This window comes from Physella acuta, unplaced genomic scaffold, assembly GCF_028476545.2.
Source record: "Physella acuta isolate Inbredline_101_S28 unplaced genomic scaffold, ASM2847654v3 ptg000355l, whole genome shotgun sequence".
NCBI lineage: Eukaryota > Metazoa > Mollusca > Gastropoda > Physidae > Physella > Physella acuta.
The window spans coordinates 261490-279335 of record NW_026731874.1 but is presented as its reverse complement, the minus strand read 5'-3'; the positions used below and the strand labels follow the sequence as shown (position 1 = coordinate 279335).

Here is a 17846-nt window from a genome sequence, read left to right as displayed (position 1 = left end):
AGCTAGATCTCATTAAGATGCTCAAGCAGTACAAAACATTTGACAAGTTTACAATTTTCCACAACCTATACAAGTGCCAGGTTTGAAGTGTCTGTACAAGTATATGACACAAACACCATCTTTTGAACTCAACACAAACACACCTACAAAGAAAACAGACTCCATCAAATTCAACTGATCTGACCAGGATGCTATCAAACAGTTGCTCTCACTTTATTATTTATTAAATGGAAGTACAAAAAAAAAGTTGTGCACATTTGAAAAAAAAAATACCAAAAATTGAATGGCCTAAACGTTTGGAACCAGCTAAAGTTGGGCCGCCCTATCACTTTGTGGCCAGCCAAAGTTAGTCACCCTAACACTTTGTGGCTGCTCTAAGTTTGGCCACCCTGTCAGTTTGTGGCCAGCCAAAGTTGGCCGCCCTAACACTTTGTGGCTGCACTAAGTTTGGCCACCCTGTCAGTCTGTGGCCAGCCAAAGTTGGCCGCCCTAACACTTTGTGGCTGCTCTAAGTTTGGCCACCCTGTCAGTTTGTGGCCAGCCAAAGTTGGCCGCCCTAACACTTTGTGGCTGCTCTAAGTTTGGCCACCCTGTCAGTCTGTGGCCAGCCAAAGTTGGCCGCCCTAACACTTTATGGCTGCTCTAAGTTTGGCCACCCTGTCAGTTTGTGGCCAGCCAAAGTTGGCCACCCTAACACTTTATGGCTGCTCTAAGTTTGGCCACCCTGTCAGTTTGTGGCCAGCCAAAGTTGGCCGCCCTAACACTTTATGGCTGCTCTAAGTTTGGCCACCCTGTCAGTTTGTGGGCTGCCCTAACACTTTGTGGCTACTCTAAGTTTGGCCACCCTGTCAGTTTGTGGGCTGCCCTAACACTTTGTGGCTACTCTAAGTTGGCCACCCTGTCAGTTTATGGCCAGCCAAAGTTGGCCCTAACACTTTATGGCTGCTCTAAGTTTGGCAGATCTAGCTCTAGGATTTCTCTGGCACTCGCTGTCTGAAGCTTCTAGAACCTTCCTGCTGATGGGTTGCCAAGGCTTGCTCAAACATTCCTGCTGGACAAGGCCCATGTCCAGACTGAGCTCAGCGTTACGGAAGTGGTCATGGATGCTTCTGTTGCCACGCTCGTCCAAATCCACATCGTGGAAGTGTCTCTTGACTATCCGGTCTTCAAGGGAATGAAAGGAGATGACAGCACAATGACCTCCGACCCTGAGAAAATGGCCAGCCAGTTCTAGCCCATTGTGAAGCTGATTGAGCTCATCATTGACAAAGATTCTCAGAGCTTGAAAAGTCTTTGTGGCCACATGAGCCGGCCTGGCCAACTTGTCAAGGCGCTGGACACCACTGGGGGCAACAACCTCACAATTAGCTCGACATTTAGCTCGACATTTAGCTCTACATTTAGCTCTACATTTAGCTCGACATTTGGCTCTACATTTAGATCACCATTTAGCAATACATTTGGCTCTACATTTAGCTCGACATTTGGCTCTACATTTAGATCACCATTTAGCAATACATTTGGCTCTACATTTAGCTCGACATTTGGCTCTACATTTAGATCACCATTTAGCAATACATTTGGCTCTACATTTAGCTCGACATTTGGCTCTACATTTAGATCACCATTTAGCAATACATTTGGCTCTACATTTAGCTCGACATTTGGCTCTACATTTAGATCACCATTTAGCAATACATTTGGCTCTACATTTAGCTCGACATTTGGCTCGACATTTAGCTCTATATTTGGCTCTACATATCATTTAACACTGCATTGACTACTGACAGCTAGCTAAGCACAGTGCTCACCTGTGAAAAACATTCTGTACCACCTGAGCCAACTGAGTGGTGCGTGTCAACTTTCCTCCCGCAAACCTGGCCTCCACTATAGCATGGGCTATCTCTCGACATTTCCTTTCTTCTCCGTATTTCTTCAGGACCTCACTTAGCTCTTTACAGTCCAGTGTGTTGACCACATCAGCTGCTGTCACCTCATCTTCACTGATGGAAAACATTTTTACAAGCTTGTCAGGCTTACATCTTGTAAAGTTTTACAGTTGAGGCCCATAACTTGTCAAGTTTTACAGTTGAGGCTCATAACTTGTCAAGTTTTACAGTTGAGGCCCACAACTTGTTAAGTTTTAAAGTTGAGGGCCACATCTTGTAAAGTTTTACAGTTGAGGCCCACAACTTGTAAAGTTTTACAGTTGAGGGCCACAACTTGTTAAGTTTTAAAGTTGAGGGCCACATCTTGTAAAGTTTTAAAGTTAAGGCCCACATCTTGTAAAGTTTTACAGTTGAGGGCCACAACTTGTTAAGTTTTAAAGTTAAGGCCCACATCTTGTAAAGTTTTAAAGTTAAGGCCCACATCTTGTAAAGTTTTAGAGTTAAGGCCCATATCTTGTAAAGTTTTACAGTTGAGGGCCATAACTTGTTAAGTTTTAAAGTTGAGGGCCACATCTTGTAAAGTTTTAGAGTTAAGGCCCACATCTTGTAAAGTTTTAAAGTTAAGGCCCACATCTTGTAAAGTTTTAGAGTTAAGGCCCACATCTTGTAAAGTTTTACAGTTGAGGGCCATAACTTGTTAAGTTTTAAAGTTGAGGGCCACATCTTGTAAAGTTTTACAGTTGAGGGCACAACTTGCAAAGATTTAAATTTGATGGCCAGATTTGTAAATGTAAAAAAAAAATTGCTACCCACGTATGACCTCCCATCCTCATGTCCAGTGGTCCATCCCGACTAAGTGAAAAACCCCTGTCTGCGATGTCCAGTTGCATGGAAGAGACGCCAAGGTCAAATAAAAAACTGTCCACCATTCCTGGCTTGATACCAGCTTTCTGTAGGTGGGACGCTACATCAGAGAACTTACACATCACAGGGACAACCTGCCTGCAGGAGACATCAGAGAACTTACACATCACAGGGACAACCTGCCTACAGGAGAGATCAGAGAACTTACACATCACAGGGACAACCAGGAGACATCAGAGAATTTACACATCACAGGGACAACCTGCCTGCAGGAGACATCAGAGAACTTACACATCACAGGGACAACCAGGAGACATCAGAGAACTTACACATCACAGGGACAACCTGCCTACAGAAGACATCAGAGAACTTACACATCACAGGGACAACCTGCCTGCAGGAGACATCAGAGAACTTACACATCACAGGGACAACCTGCCTGCAGGAGACATCAGAGAACTTACACATCACAGGGACAACCTGCCTGCAGGAGACATCAGAGAACTTACACATCACAGGGACAACCAGGAGACATCAGAGAACTTACACATCACAGGGACAACCTGCCTGCAGGAGACATCAGAGAACTTACACATCACAGGGACAACCAGGAGACATCAGAGAACTTACACATCACAGGGACAACCTGCCTGAGGAGACATCAGAGAACTTACACATCACAGGGACAACCTGCCTGCAGGAGATATCAGAGAACTTACACATCACAGGGACAACCTGCCTACAGGAGACATCAGAGAACTTACACATCACAGGGACAACCTGCCTGCAGGAGACATCAGAGAACTTACACATCACAGGGACAACCAGGAGACATCAGAGAACTTACACATCACAGGGACAACCAGGAGACATCAGAGAACTTACACATCACAGGGACAACCAGGAGACATCAGAGAACTTACACATCACAGGGACAACCTGCCTGCAGGAGACATCAGAGAACTTACACATCACAGGGACAACCAGGAGACATCAGAGAACTTACACATCACAGGGACAACCAGGAGACATCAGAGAACTTACACATCACAGGGACAACCTGCCTACAGGAGACATCAGAGAACTTACACATCACAGGGACAACCAGGAGACATCAGAGAACTTACACATCACAGGGACAACCTGCCTGCAGGAGACATCAGAGAACTTACACATCACAGGGACAACCAGGAGACATAAGAGAACTTACACATCACAGGGACAACCTGCCTGCAGGAGACATCAGAGAACTTAAACATCACAGGGACAACCTGGAGACATCAGAGAAGTTACACATTACAGGGACAACCTGCCTGCAGGAGACATCAGAGAACTTACACATCACAGGGACAACCTGCCTGAGGAGACATCAGAGAACTTACACATCACAGGGACAACCTGCCTGCAGGAGACATCAGAGAACTTACACATCACAGGGACAACCAGGAGACATCAGAGAACTTACACATTACAGGGACAACCAGGAGACATCAGAGAACTTACACATCACAGGGACAACCAGGAGACATCAGAGAACTTACACATCACAGGGACAACCTGCCTACAGGAGACATCAGAGAACTTACACATCACAGGGACAACCAGGAGACATCAGAGAACTTACACATCACAGGGACAACCAGGAGACATCAGAGAACTTACACATTACAGGGACAACCAGGAGACATCAGAGAACTTACACATCACAGGGACAACCAGGAGACATCAGAGAACTTACACATTACAGGGACAACCTGCCTGCAGGAGAAATCAGAGAACTTACACATCACAGGGACAACCAGGAGACATCAGAGAACTTACACATCACAGGGACAACCTGCCTACAGGAGACATCAGAGAACTTACACATCACAGGGACAACCTGCCTGCAGGAGACATCAGAGAACTTACACATCACAGGGACAACCTGCCTACAGGAGACATCAGAGAACTTACACATCACAGGGACAACCTGCCTGCAGGAGACATCAGAGAACTTACACATCACAGGGACAACCAGGAGACATCAGAGAACTTACACATCACAGGGACAACCAGGAGACATCAGAGAACTTACACATCACAGGGACAACCTGCCTGCAGGAGACATCAGAGAACTTACACATCACAGGGACAACCAGGAGACATCAAAGAACTTACACATCACAGGGACAACCTGCCTGCAGGAGATATCAGAGAACTTACACATCACAGGGACAACCAGGAGACATAAGAGAACTTACACATCACAGGGACAACCAGGAGACATCAGAGAACTTACACATCACAGGGACAACCTGCCTGCAGGAGACATCAGAGAACTTACACATCACAGGGACAACCTGCCTACAGGAAACATCACTGGGATGTACACAAGACTCTCAGAAAGAGGATTTATTCTTTGTTCTTAATAGGCTTGAAAAGACTATGTAATCATGCTAAATTTGTTTTTTAAGTGTTTTTAAAAATATGGCAAGCAATTAAATTATAATTACATTTGTAAAAATTAAACCTTTTTGATAAAAATATATTACACCAATTGTTATTTTGTTGTAAATAATATCAGCCGTTGAAAAGCTGTTTTATTTTATTAATTTAAATATTTTTAAAAACTGTGCTCAAACCCCCCTTAAGGTCAACCAGTGTGGCCAGGGATAGTCAAACAATGAAAGTCACAACAATTTTTTTCCATGACAAATACATATAGGGGTCAATCGGGTATAGCCTAGTTTATTTATATTGAATAATATAATATCACATATCACGACAACACCTTGACTCTACTAATGCAAATAAAAATAAAATTGTTAGTGAAATTAATATTATATTACTAGTACTTATTTGTCTGAATATTTTTACATGACATCTTATGACAGTGACATTCAATGACAACTTGTTTACATGACATCTTATGACAGTGACATTCAACAAACTTGCCTGTATTCATTTGACAGCTTGACAGCATTTTCATATCCTAGTGGGTCCCTGTCACAGGCGAAGTAGCGAGCATTTGGTGCCAGCTCCAGCAGACGTCTGGCATGTCCTCCCGCACCAAATGTCATGTCCACAATTACCTGACAGAAATTAATGTCCACAATTACCTGACAGAAATTAATGTCCACAATTACCTGACAGAAATTAATGTCCACAATTACCTGACAGAAATTAATGTCCACAATTACCTGACAGAAATTAATGTCCACAATTACCTGACAGAAATTAATGTCCACAATTACCTGACAGAAATTAATGTCCACAATTACCTGACAGAAATTAATGTCCACAATTACCTGACAGAAATTAATGTCCACAATTACCTGACAGAAATTAATGTCCACAATTACCTGACAGAAATTAATGTCCACAATTACCTGACAGAAATTAATGTCCACAATTACCTGACAGAAATTAATGTCCACAATTACCTGACAGAAATTAATGTCCACAATTACCTGACAGAAATTAATGTCCACAATTACCTGACAGAAATTAATGTCCACAATTACCTGACAGAAATTAATGTCCACAATTACCTGACAGAAATTAATGTCCACAATTACCTGACAGAAATTAATGTCCACAATTACCTGACAGAAATTAATGTCCACAATTACCTGACAGAAATTAATGTCCACAATTACCTGACAGAAATTAATGTCCACAATTACCTGACAGAAATTAATGTCCACAATTACCTGACAGAAATTAATGTCCACAATTACCTGACAGAAATTAATGTCCACAATTACCTGACAGAAATTAATGTCCACAATTACCTGACAGAAATTAATGTCCACAATTACCTGACAGAAATTAATGTCCACAATTACCTGACAGAAATTAATGTCCACAATTACCTGACAGAAATTAATGTCCACAATTACCTGACAGAAATTAATGTCCACAATTACCTGACAGAAATTAATGTCCACAATTACCTGACAGAAATTAATGTCCACAATTACCTGACAGAAATTAATGTCCACAATTACCTGACAGAAATTAATGTCCACAATTACCTGACAGAAATTAATGTCCACAATTACCTGACAGAAATTAATGTCCACAATTACCTGACAGAAATTAATGTCCACAATTACCTGACAGAAATTAATGTCCACAATTACCTGACAGAAATTAATGTCCACAATTACCTGACAGAAATTAATGTCCACAATTACCTGACAGAAATTAATGTCCACAATTACCTGACAGAAATTAATGTCCACAATTACCTGACAGAAATTAATGTCCACAATTACCTGACAGAAATTAATGTCCACAATTACCTGACAGAAATTAATGTCCACAATTACCTGACAGAAATTAATGTCCACAATTACCTGACAGAAATTAATGTCCACAATTACCTGACAGAAATTAATGTCCACAATTACCTGACAGAAATTAATGTCCACAATTACCTGACAGAAATTAATGTCCACAATTACCTGACAGAAATTAATGTCCACAATTACCTGACAGAAATTAATGTCCACAATTACCTGACAGAAATTAATGTCCACAATTACCTGACAGAAATTAATGTCCACAATTACCTGACAGAAATTAATGTCCACAATTACCTGACAGAAATTAATGTCCACAATTACCTGACAGAAATTAATGTCCACAATTACCTGACAGAAATTAATGTCCACAATTACCTGACAGAAATTAATGTCCACAATTACCTGACAGAAATTAATGTCCACAATTACCTGACAGAAATTAATGTCCACAATTACCTGACAGAAATTAATGTCCACAATTACCTGACAGAAATTAATGTCCACAATTACCTGACAGAAATTAATGTCCACAATTACCTGACAGAAATTAATGTCCACAATTACCTGACAGAAATTAATGTCCACAATTACCTGACAGAAATTAATGTCCACAATTACCTGACAGAAATTAATGTCCACAATTACCTGACAGAAATTAATGTCCACAATTACCTGACAGAAATTAATGTCCACAATTACCTGACAGAAATTAATGTCCACAATTACCTGACAGAAATTAATGTCCACAATTACCTGACAGAAATTAATGTCCACAATTACCTGACAGAAATTAATGTCCACAATTACCTGACAGAAATTAATGTCCACAATTACCTGACAGAAATTAATGTCCACAATTACCTGACAGAAATTAATGTCCACAATTACCTGACAGAAATTAATGTCCACAATTACCTGACAGAAATTAATGTCCACAATTACCTGACAGAAATTAATGTCCACAATTACCTGACAGAAATTAATGTCCACAATTACCTGACAGAAATTAATGTCCACAATTACCTGACAGAAATTAATGTCCACAATTACCTGACAGAAATTAATGTCCACAATTACCTGACAGAAATTAATGTCCACAATTACCTGACAGAAATTAATGTCCACAATTACCTGACAGAAATTAATGTCCACAATTACCTGACAGAAATTAATGTCCACAATTACCTGACAGAAATTAATGTCCACAATTACCTGACAGAAATTAATGTCCACAATTACCTGACAGAAATTAATGTCCACAATTACCTGACAGAAATTAATGTCCACAATTACCTGACAGAAATTAATGTCCACAATTACCTGACAGAAATTAATGTCCACAATTACCTGACAGAAATTAATGTCCACAATTACCTGACAGAAATTAATGTCCACAATTACCTGACAGAAATTAATGTCCACAATTACCTGACAGAAATTAATGTCCACAATTACCTGACAGAAATTAATGTCCACAATTACCTGACAGAAATTAATGTCCACAATTACCTGACAGAAATTAATGTCCACAATTACCTGACAGAAATTAATTTTTAATTATTAAAAACAATTAAATCATCAGAAAAAACAATAGGTACTAAGTCCAGGCCACTTTTTGAAATAAAGAGTTAAATCCATTTAGTAGTTACTTAGAAAATGTCAGTAGAGTTAAAATTCTAAAACACTGGTTTGGGATTATAAAAAAAATAGATATAAAACATAATGTTAAAATGAATATAACACTTTTTTTTTTCATCATTTTAATGAGGTAAAAACGTGGAACATCCCCCAAAATCAACTGATAGAAGTAGCCACAAATAGCGGCTGGAGATGGGATACTTAAGGTGGCTACTTTCCCTTTGGTGACAGTTACCAGAAGTAGATCCTTGATTACAAGTATTTAAAATCAAATTTTTCAGCACATTTCTTTCCTGATATTTTCCTGGAACACTAATTTAGTACACTCAAGGAAAGTAGATCAGCCAAAACAAACATGAAAATTTCAGCTGTCAGTAAAGCTGAATCAGCCACCTGGGGTCCACAGGAATGATGACGATGATGATGACGATGATGATGACGATGATGATGAATTTAGATCTAGTACTCACACTAGTCTACATTTTTTTTTTACCAAACAAAACAAATTGTTTCAAAAATGATTTTTTTTTCAGTTATCAACTTAGGCGGGCAAAATATCAACTTAGGTAGGCAAACTACCAACTTAGGTAAGCAAACTACCAACTTAGGTAGGCAAACTATCAACTTAGGTAGGAAAAATATCAACTTAGGCAGGAAAAATATCAACTTAGGCAGGAAAAATATCAACTTAGGCAGGAAAAATATCAACTTAGGTAGGAAAAATATCAACTTAGGTAGGCAAACTACAAAACTTAGGTAGGCAAACTACCAACTTAGGTAGGCAAACTATCAACTTAGGTAGGCAAACTACCAACTTATGTAGGCAAACTATCAACTAAGGCAGGCAAACCATCAACTTAGGCAGGCAAAATATCAACTTAGGCAGGAAAAATATCAACTTAGGCAGGAAAAATATCAACTTAGGCAGGAAAAATATCAACTTAGGTAGGAAAAATATCAACTTAGGCAGGAAAAATATCAACTTAGGTAGGAAAAATATCAACTTAGGTAGGCAAACTACAAAACTTAGGTAGGCAAACTACCAACTTAGGTAGGCAAACTATCAACTTAGGTAGGCAAACTACCAACTTATGTAGACAAACTACCAACTTATGTAGGCAAACTATCAACTAAGGCAGGCAAACCATCAACTTAGGCAGGCAAAATATCAACTTAGGCAGGCAAAATATCAACTTAGGCAGGAAAAATATCAGCTTAGGTAGGAAAAATATCAACTTAGGCAGGCAAACCATCAACTTAGGCAGGAAAAATATCAACTTAGGTAGGAAAAATATCAACTTAGGTAGGCAAACTACAAAACTTAGGTAGGCAAACTACCAACTTAGGTAGGCAAACTATCAACTTAGGTAGGCAAACTACCAACTTATGTAGACAAACTACCAACTTATGTAGGCAAACTATCAACTAAGGCAGGCAAACCATCAACTTAGGCAGGCAAAATATCAACTTAGGCAGGCAAAATATCAACTTAGGCAGGAAAAATATCAGCTTAGGTAGGAAAAATATCAACTTAGGCAGGCAAACCATCAACTTAGGCAGGAAAAATATCAACTTAGGTAGGAAAAATATCAACTTAGGTAGGCAAACTACAAAACTTAGGTAGGCAAACTACCAACTTATGTAGACAAACTACCAACTTATGTAGGCAAACTATCAACTAAGGCAGGCAAACCATCAACTTAGGCAGGCAAAATATCAACTTAGGCAGGAAAAATATCAACTTAGGCAGGAAAAATATCAGCTTAGGTAGGAAAAATATCAACTTAGGCAGGCAAACCATCAACTTAGGCAGGAAAAATATCAACTTAGGCAGGAAAAATATCAACTTAGGCAGGAAAAATATCAACTTAGGTAGGCAAACTATCAACTTAGGTAGGCAAACTATCAACTTAGGTAGGCAAACTATCAACTTAGGCAGGCAAACTATCAACTTAGGCAGGCAAACTATCAACTTAGGCAGGCAAACTATCAACTTAGGTAGGCAAACTATCAACTTAGGCAGGCAAACTATCAACTTAGGTAGGCAAACTATCAACTTAGGCAGGCAAACTATCAACTTAGGCAGGCAAACTATCAACTTAGGTAGGCAAACTATCAACTTAGGCAGGCAAACTATCAACTTAGGCAGGCAAACTATCAACTTAGGTAGGCAAACTATCAACTTAGGCAGGCAAACTATCAACTTAGGTAGGCAAACTATCAACTTAGGCAGGCAAACTATCAACTTAGGTAGGCAAACTATCAACTTAGGCAGGCAAACTATCAACTTAGGTAGGCAAACTATCAACTTAGGCAGGCAAACTATCAACTTAGGTAGGCAAACTATCAACTTAGGTAGGCAAACTATCAACTTAGGTAGGCAAACTATCAACTTAGGCAGGCAAACTATCAACTTAGGCAGGCAAACTAAACTATCAACTTAGGTAGGCAAACTATCAACTTAGGCAGGCAAACTATCAACTTAGGTAGGCAAACTATCAACTTAGGTAGGCAAACTATCAACTTAGGCAGGCAAACTATCAACTTAGGTAGGCAAACTATCAACTTAGGCAGGCAAACTACCAACTTTATCTGATCATCTTCTGACTAACCTGTAATGAACCTTGACCTTATGACCTACCTGATTGTCTTTGGGCTCCAACACACTCAGTACCTCCTTGACCAAGACAGGTATATGACCAGAGACAGGTACATGACCACATCCTCTTTCACCCTGTGTGTGGCTGGTCACATGACCACATCCTCTATCAGCCTGTGTGTGGCTGGTCACATGACCAGAAAAAGCAGAAGAGAAAACTGTGCAAGCGAGTGGTTGGCTGATGACTTGTGCTGACACTCTTCTCAAAGCCATTGCAGCAAATCTGTAGAGTAGTAGAGTTTTTATTCAAACCCAATTCATCATTTTATTAGATCTAGATTCAAATGGACCTCATTTTATTTTATTTACTAATATTTAAGAGTTTTTATTCAAACCCAATTCTGGCTGTATGATACTTTATGTTTGGTTTAGGCCTACCACTGGCTGTATGATACTTTATGTTTGGTTTAGGCCTACCACTGGCTGTATGATACTTTATGTTTGGTTTAGGCCTACCACTGGCTGTATGATACTTTATGTTTGGTTTAGGCCTACCACTGGCTGTATGATACTTTATGTTTGGTTTAGGCCTACCACTGGCTGTATGATACTTTATGTTTGGTTTAGGCCTACCACTGGCTGTATGATACTTTATGTTTGGTTTAGGCCTACCACTGGCTGTATGATACTTTATGTTTGGTTTAGGCCTACCAGGTTTACACTTCCATCCATAACATAACCGTTGATAACCCTAAAAAAAATAAGCCTGTCTTTCTCAATAGCAAACAGTGCAATAGCAAGTCAATCTGATCTAGAATTAAGACTAATTGTTTTGTTGATTTGGTTATCTATAGCTCTAATGAAGTAAAATTGTCTGGGGTTCGTAATGTGAAAGAAAGTTGACTCATCAAATTTTAGTAGATCTAATTAATTCTAATTATTTAACACTTTAAGTTATTAAGAGGATATGTGACTTATGTTTTAAAAGTTACGGATAATTATAGATACCGGTGTCTGATATTAATAGACTCTTCCATAAAAATAGGTGTGTTGGGTTGTTTGTAGTTTGTAGTATTGTAATCTCGACTTATTTATGGTTAGAAATTAGGGTTAGGCGTATCATACGCCCTATAATGGTAGGACCAGGGTTGGAGTTAGGGACAGGGTTAGCATTGACATTAAATTAACCACATAACCAGCCATGTGTGTAATAAGTAATTTAGTTAATAACTACCAGGGTAATCTATCGTTTTAGGTACGTAAAATCCACCGCGATTTGTAATGTGAAAAACAGGTGACTCCTTAAATTTTAATAATTATTTCACATTTTGAGGAGGATTTATGATTTTTAAAATACAAAAATGTTTCCTTGTTTCATTCATGTACATGTTTTTAAACAATTGAATTAAAACTTTTCAGTAATAAATAAAGACTAGCGATGTTTCCAACAGATGCAACCATGCTTCATAGCAGCCATCTTGTTTAAGTTTTATTTTTATAAACTTATAATGCGAGATTCAGGGGGAAGCAACTCTATTTTACAAATGGCAAATCTTGCTCGAAGACACACCTGTTTAAAGTTAAGTTCTGGCCTATATTGATTTATTTAGCCATTGATTTAGGTTTAATATTCATTTATCTATAATATTTGACACAAACATATCACAATATACTTCTATTAAAGCCTTGACAATGAGGTAACGTTTTCGTACATTATTAGCCGCTTGCGATTTTACGTACCCAAAACGATAGATTACCACTACCAGTAACCTAACACCCCTTTTTAAAGAAGATTCCATTATCGGACACCGGTGTAAAAATTCTCCCCTTATTATTATACTTAATGGAGGCGAGCGAGTTGACGAGATTCCTTCCATAGTATTGTTGACATGGAATAAAAACGTGCTTTTTAGATTTAGACCGTAAAAAAAAATAAAAAATAAAAACTTAAGCCTAAAATTAATTTACAAATTTTATATTTTTAGAATCAATGCTATAAAAGTTGCAAATCCAGAGAACTTGAAAATAATTTGTTGAGTTTAAGGCTACATTTCTATTTATTTTCAACAAGCCTAAGTTATAACCGGATGTTTCACTTTCGTAAGACAAATATTGATTGGCTGTACAGTAACTTAGTGATCGATAACTATTTGTTTACAAAACTTTGCAGATCAAGTTTTTAAATAGCAATGCAAATTAAAAACCCCATGACCTAGTTTTCTATTTTTAGCTTACAATGTGTACAATAAAATCAATGGCGGCCTATCCAATAGCAGGATGCCATTGTTTATGTCGCCATTACACGTGAAAACCAAATTGTTTTTGCTTTTTTTTTAATTACCGAAAATATTATAAACATCAAATACATCCAATCTTTAGTAAAGTCCGAAAAAAACCAGACAGACAAGATTTTATAACCATATTAATTGTAACTACGCCGTGCCTGATTTTTAAACTAATTTATACACCTCTCAAATACCTTTGAGAGTTTTCTCGCTCGTGTCCATTAATAATTATTAATTATACTATATGAAAATCTAGGCCCTAATATTATTATATATAAAATAATATTATAATTATATAATATAATCATCCGATTTAGGCCAATTTACTAGGCCTATCAAAACTATCAAATATCATCACGTTTTTGAAAGTAGGGCCTCTAATCTAATGAAAGTTACACAAATGTTTCAAATTTTAATAAATTAAATGTACCGGTTTTAAACAATTGTAAAATAGTACAATTGTAAAACTTTTCAGTAATATATAGATCTAGATCTAGGTAGATCTAGATCTAGTTCTAAAGACTAGCAATGTTTTCATAAATGAGCTGCAACCAAGCTCATTTTCTTTAACGGCCATCTTGCTTCTAAGTTTTTTAGGTAAATTATACTTTGAGATTCAGGGGAAACCACTCTTATTTACAGACGGCCGCTGTTTATATAACAAACTAGGCATGCTGCCCAGCTTCGCTTAGGCTTTTGAAAACATTGCGAATTTGAATGCTTAATTAATTCGCCCGAGGGTCGGTCTACGACCTCAGGAGTTATGAAGAGGTTCCTACGTGGACATTTCTTTTCGATTTATAGCTCATACAAGGCGCCGGTCAGTCAAGGTCAGTTTTGACCCCCTCATCGTAGACTTTTCGGCCAACCGGCCGCCGTGTTCTGTCGCCCCAAGGCAAGATCCTGCCAAATTTGATGCGCCTGCGGCGCCGGGAAGTGCCATATCGGGCACCCGACAACTTTGCTTTATATATTACTAGCCGTCCCGGCCAGGCCCTGCTCTGGCTTCTGTGAAAAACCTTTCTGTTAAAGACCATTACCTGTGTGTTTAGTAATCATCATAAACCCGGCATTGCCCACCCAAACCACAACCAACCAAAACAACAAAACGCAAACATAACGCTAACACAATTACAAATACAAACGAAAACAAAAACCTAACAACAAACCCAACCACAAACACCAATACAAACACAAAGAAAAAACAAACAAAAAAGCAAACGAAAACAAAAACCTAACAACAAACCCAACCACAAACACCAATACCAACAACAACAAAAAAACAACGAAAAAGCAAACGAAAACAAACCAAATCCAAACGCAAAACCAACCAAAAACACAAATACAAACCCAAACAAAAAACACAAACAAAAACGAAAAAAGAAAGAACAAAAACGAATCAAAACGCAACCACTAACGCAAACCCACCTAAACACAAAGAAAACACTAACGCGAACATAAACGCCCGGGGCGGAATCACCTGTTTTAGCTTAATGAACGACTATAGTACCCCAACTTATTCATAGTCTTTTGCACTCACTTAAACGAACGCGCCTGTTTCAATTTAATGAACAATTTTAATACTCCAAGCTTATCCGTAAAATACCTACAACATTTGCACTTGATCAATCCCCGCTAATTATGTAATTATTTTTTTTCCCAACACCAAAACAAAGTAATAAAAAGTAAATTCTTTTCCACTAATGCAATGGTTTTATAAAGGGAAGTAATTGTGTTTTCCTAATTTATCAAAGGGAAGTAAGTGCTATAGGACTAAATAAAGACATAATTAGAATTTTTGTAAAAGATGATATTTTTTTAAAACTTGTGTTTAATGAACATGCCGACAATTGTTACTATAATTTAAAAAAATGAAAATTATTTCCCAACACTTTCAAAAGTAATTTTTTAACTCATAAATTTAGACAAATGCGCACGATAATTGTCTAACACTTAAATCCACCCAAGACCAACGCCAAACATATGCGTTACAATACAGAACTGAGCTTTATATATTAGATAGAGATTAGCGAATTGCACAGATAAACCAACATTTTCAGTTTCAGGTTGGTTTTTAATTTTTAATTTTTCTTTATATTTAGACGTTTTGTATTACATCTATGTATATGTAAACCATCTTAAATGAATGAAGGCAGGCTACAAAGTAAGAAAGAAATATTACTATTGTAATATATTGTAATATATTGTAGTACTATTTCGTTTTCATTTGATGTTCGAAATTAAATTATGTAAGAATTTGATGTTGATGTAGGATACTTATTTTAAATTGCAAATAAAAGTATTTAAAAAAAATTAAAAAATGCGACATTAAAAAAAAAGTTTACCATTTTTTTCATGTAATGATAATTTTGTAAATGTTTGAACTATGTTGAAGACTAACACACGCTCACACATATTTGTATAATGCTGATGTATTTATTTCTATTTGAAAATAAAAGTATTATAACATTTAGAAAAAAAAAAGATAAACAAAGATTTCAATAAAGTAATTAAGGCCTGAAATACTTTAGTATAGAAATGTATTATTTGAATAGATTCTAGATCTAGGTAGGGTCTACATCTGTGTTGTGTAAGTCTAGTTTTTCCGTTGAACTAGATAATCTAGATCTAGATCTAGAATTTCTAGATCTAGAATATCTAGATTTAGAATCCTAATAGAATTTTTTTTTAAGTTTAGCCCGAGCAAAATTGTATTGTATAAATTTTATTTGAATGAAATAGTTCATTTCTTTTTATTCTAAACTCGGAAGATGACGTCATCAGTTTCGTGCTCTTTTTTTTTAGTGTAAACTGTAAACAATAAGCGACGTCATTGTTACATGCGTTCTTGTCCCAAGTTTAAACACTTTTCCGGTTGCATAATTAAAATTGTTTTTCTACATTCGAATACGCCTTTATTTTTTATTTTTCTTCTTTAAATAAAATTGTGGTTATACATTTAAAACATCTAACATATTATTTTCAACAAAAGTCCGTATAAAGTTCTCTATAATCGCTGAAGATTCTGATGTGATGTCCGGCGAAAATATTTTGCGGACAGAGAGAGAGAGCATAGCGCACATGGCCTTTTATATATTAGGATCTTGCTTGCAAACATTGCTGTTTAAAGTTAATTACTGGCCTATATTGATATATTTAGCCATTGATTCTCGTTTATTTGTACTAAACAAATTAAAAAGCAATTACTTCTCTTAATAATTAATAATTATTACTATTTTTAAAAATACATAGATCTAGATCTACTAAAGAACGGCATTGTATAAAAAGGAAATGTAGATTCTATTTAAAATTATAGTAGTCTATCGTTTTGGGTACGTAAAATCGCACACAGAAAAAGCGCAAACAGAAAAAAGGGCAAACAGAAAAAAGCGATACTTTGTAAATACGAGAAAGTAAAAATGTTTTTTTTTTTAACCGGCCAATGTGAAAAAAGGCCTCAGCACCTAACGTTGTTACCGTTATTGAATAAAGAATGAGTAAACAGTCTTTGTGTCTGTAACTTTTTAAAGCGCTCGAATCGTGGCTGGAACAGTGCAAGGGTCACTTGAACTTTAAACACTTTTAATGATAAAGACATTTTATTTTTTTTATTTTAATTTTTTAAAGTACAAATGAGAGGACTTAACATTTTTTTTTTGTAGTTTTAATAAATTGTAATATGTAATTGTAATATAAATTGATTAAAATACTCTATATTGACAGAGTTCAGACAAGATTTTGGAAAAGTATCGTATTTCAAGCAAACTTCAACTGCAATTTTGAGGGGCGGAGGGTGTAGGCTGAGGTGTGGCGTCATTTTAGGGGGGGGGAGGGGCTGGCTTTTTGTGACGGGTGGAGGTAAAAATCGTTAAAAAAGAGTGATGTCATTTATGGATAAGACCTCTAATTTATATTTTTAGTAGTTAGATCTACATAATTATTATTATTATGTGTTTAAAACCATAATTATAGACTTTCGCCTGAAAATGAGAGGGAAGCTTGATCTATGTCTCATGTATTTGCAGTAGCCTATGTCATTACTTTTATTGTATAAACCAGTTTCAGTTACGAATAATTGCATTGTATCTATAATCGATCATTTATGATAATATTTTATATGCTACTATTAATGCTTGTAATCTTAGCCAAAAAAAACAATGTATTTGATGTATAGTTCGACAGTCAGGATAAATGTAACTAGATATAGATCTACGTTTACACTGAGTTTACAGGCTGTACTGAGTAGTGTGGGGGCCTGTTGTGACACACAGGAAACACA

At 37.1% G+C, this 17846-nt stretch overlaps 1 protein-coding gene across 4 annotated transcripts; it reads right to left on the bottom strand.

The window, feature by feature from the left end:
• Window positions 1–167: 167 nt before the first annotated feature.
• Window positions 168–17824, bottom strand: LOC131941295 (putative methyltransferase-like protein 15 homolog). 4 transcript variants are annotated; one of them, XM_059300487.1, is made up of 6 exons: window positions 17787–17824; window positions 11325–11565; window positions 5687–5827; window positions 2703–2887; window positions 1812–2003; window positions 168–1343 (listed from the first exon to the last, which is right to left on the bottom strand). In XM_059300487.1, the coding sequence occupies exons 2-6, from the start codon at window positions 11553–11555 to the stop codon at window positions 929–931; spliced, it is 1164 nt and encodes a 387-aa protein (XP_059156470.1). In that variant the 5' UTR covers window positions 11556–11565; window positions 17787–17824; the 3' UTR covers window positions 168–928. The 4 variants fall into 4 exon arrangements, with proteins under 4 accessions (XP_059156470.1, XP_059156467.1, XP_059156469.1 ...); XM_059300484.1 differs by lacking the exon at window positions 17787–17824 and adding an exon at window positions 14347–14443; XM_059300486.1 differs by lacking the exon at window positions 17787–17824 and adding an exon at window positions 14120–14181.
• Window positions 17825–17846: the final 22 nt, after the last annotated feature.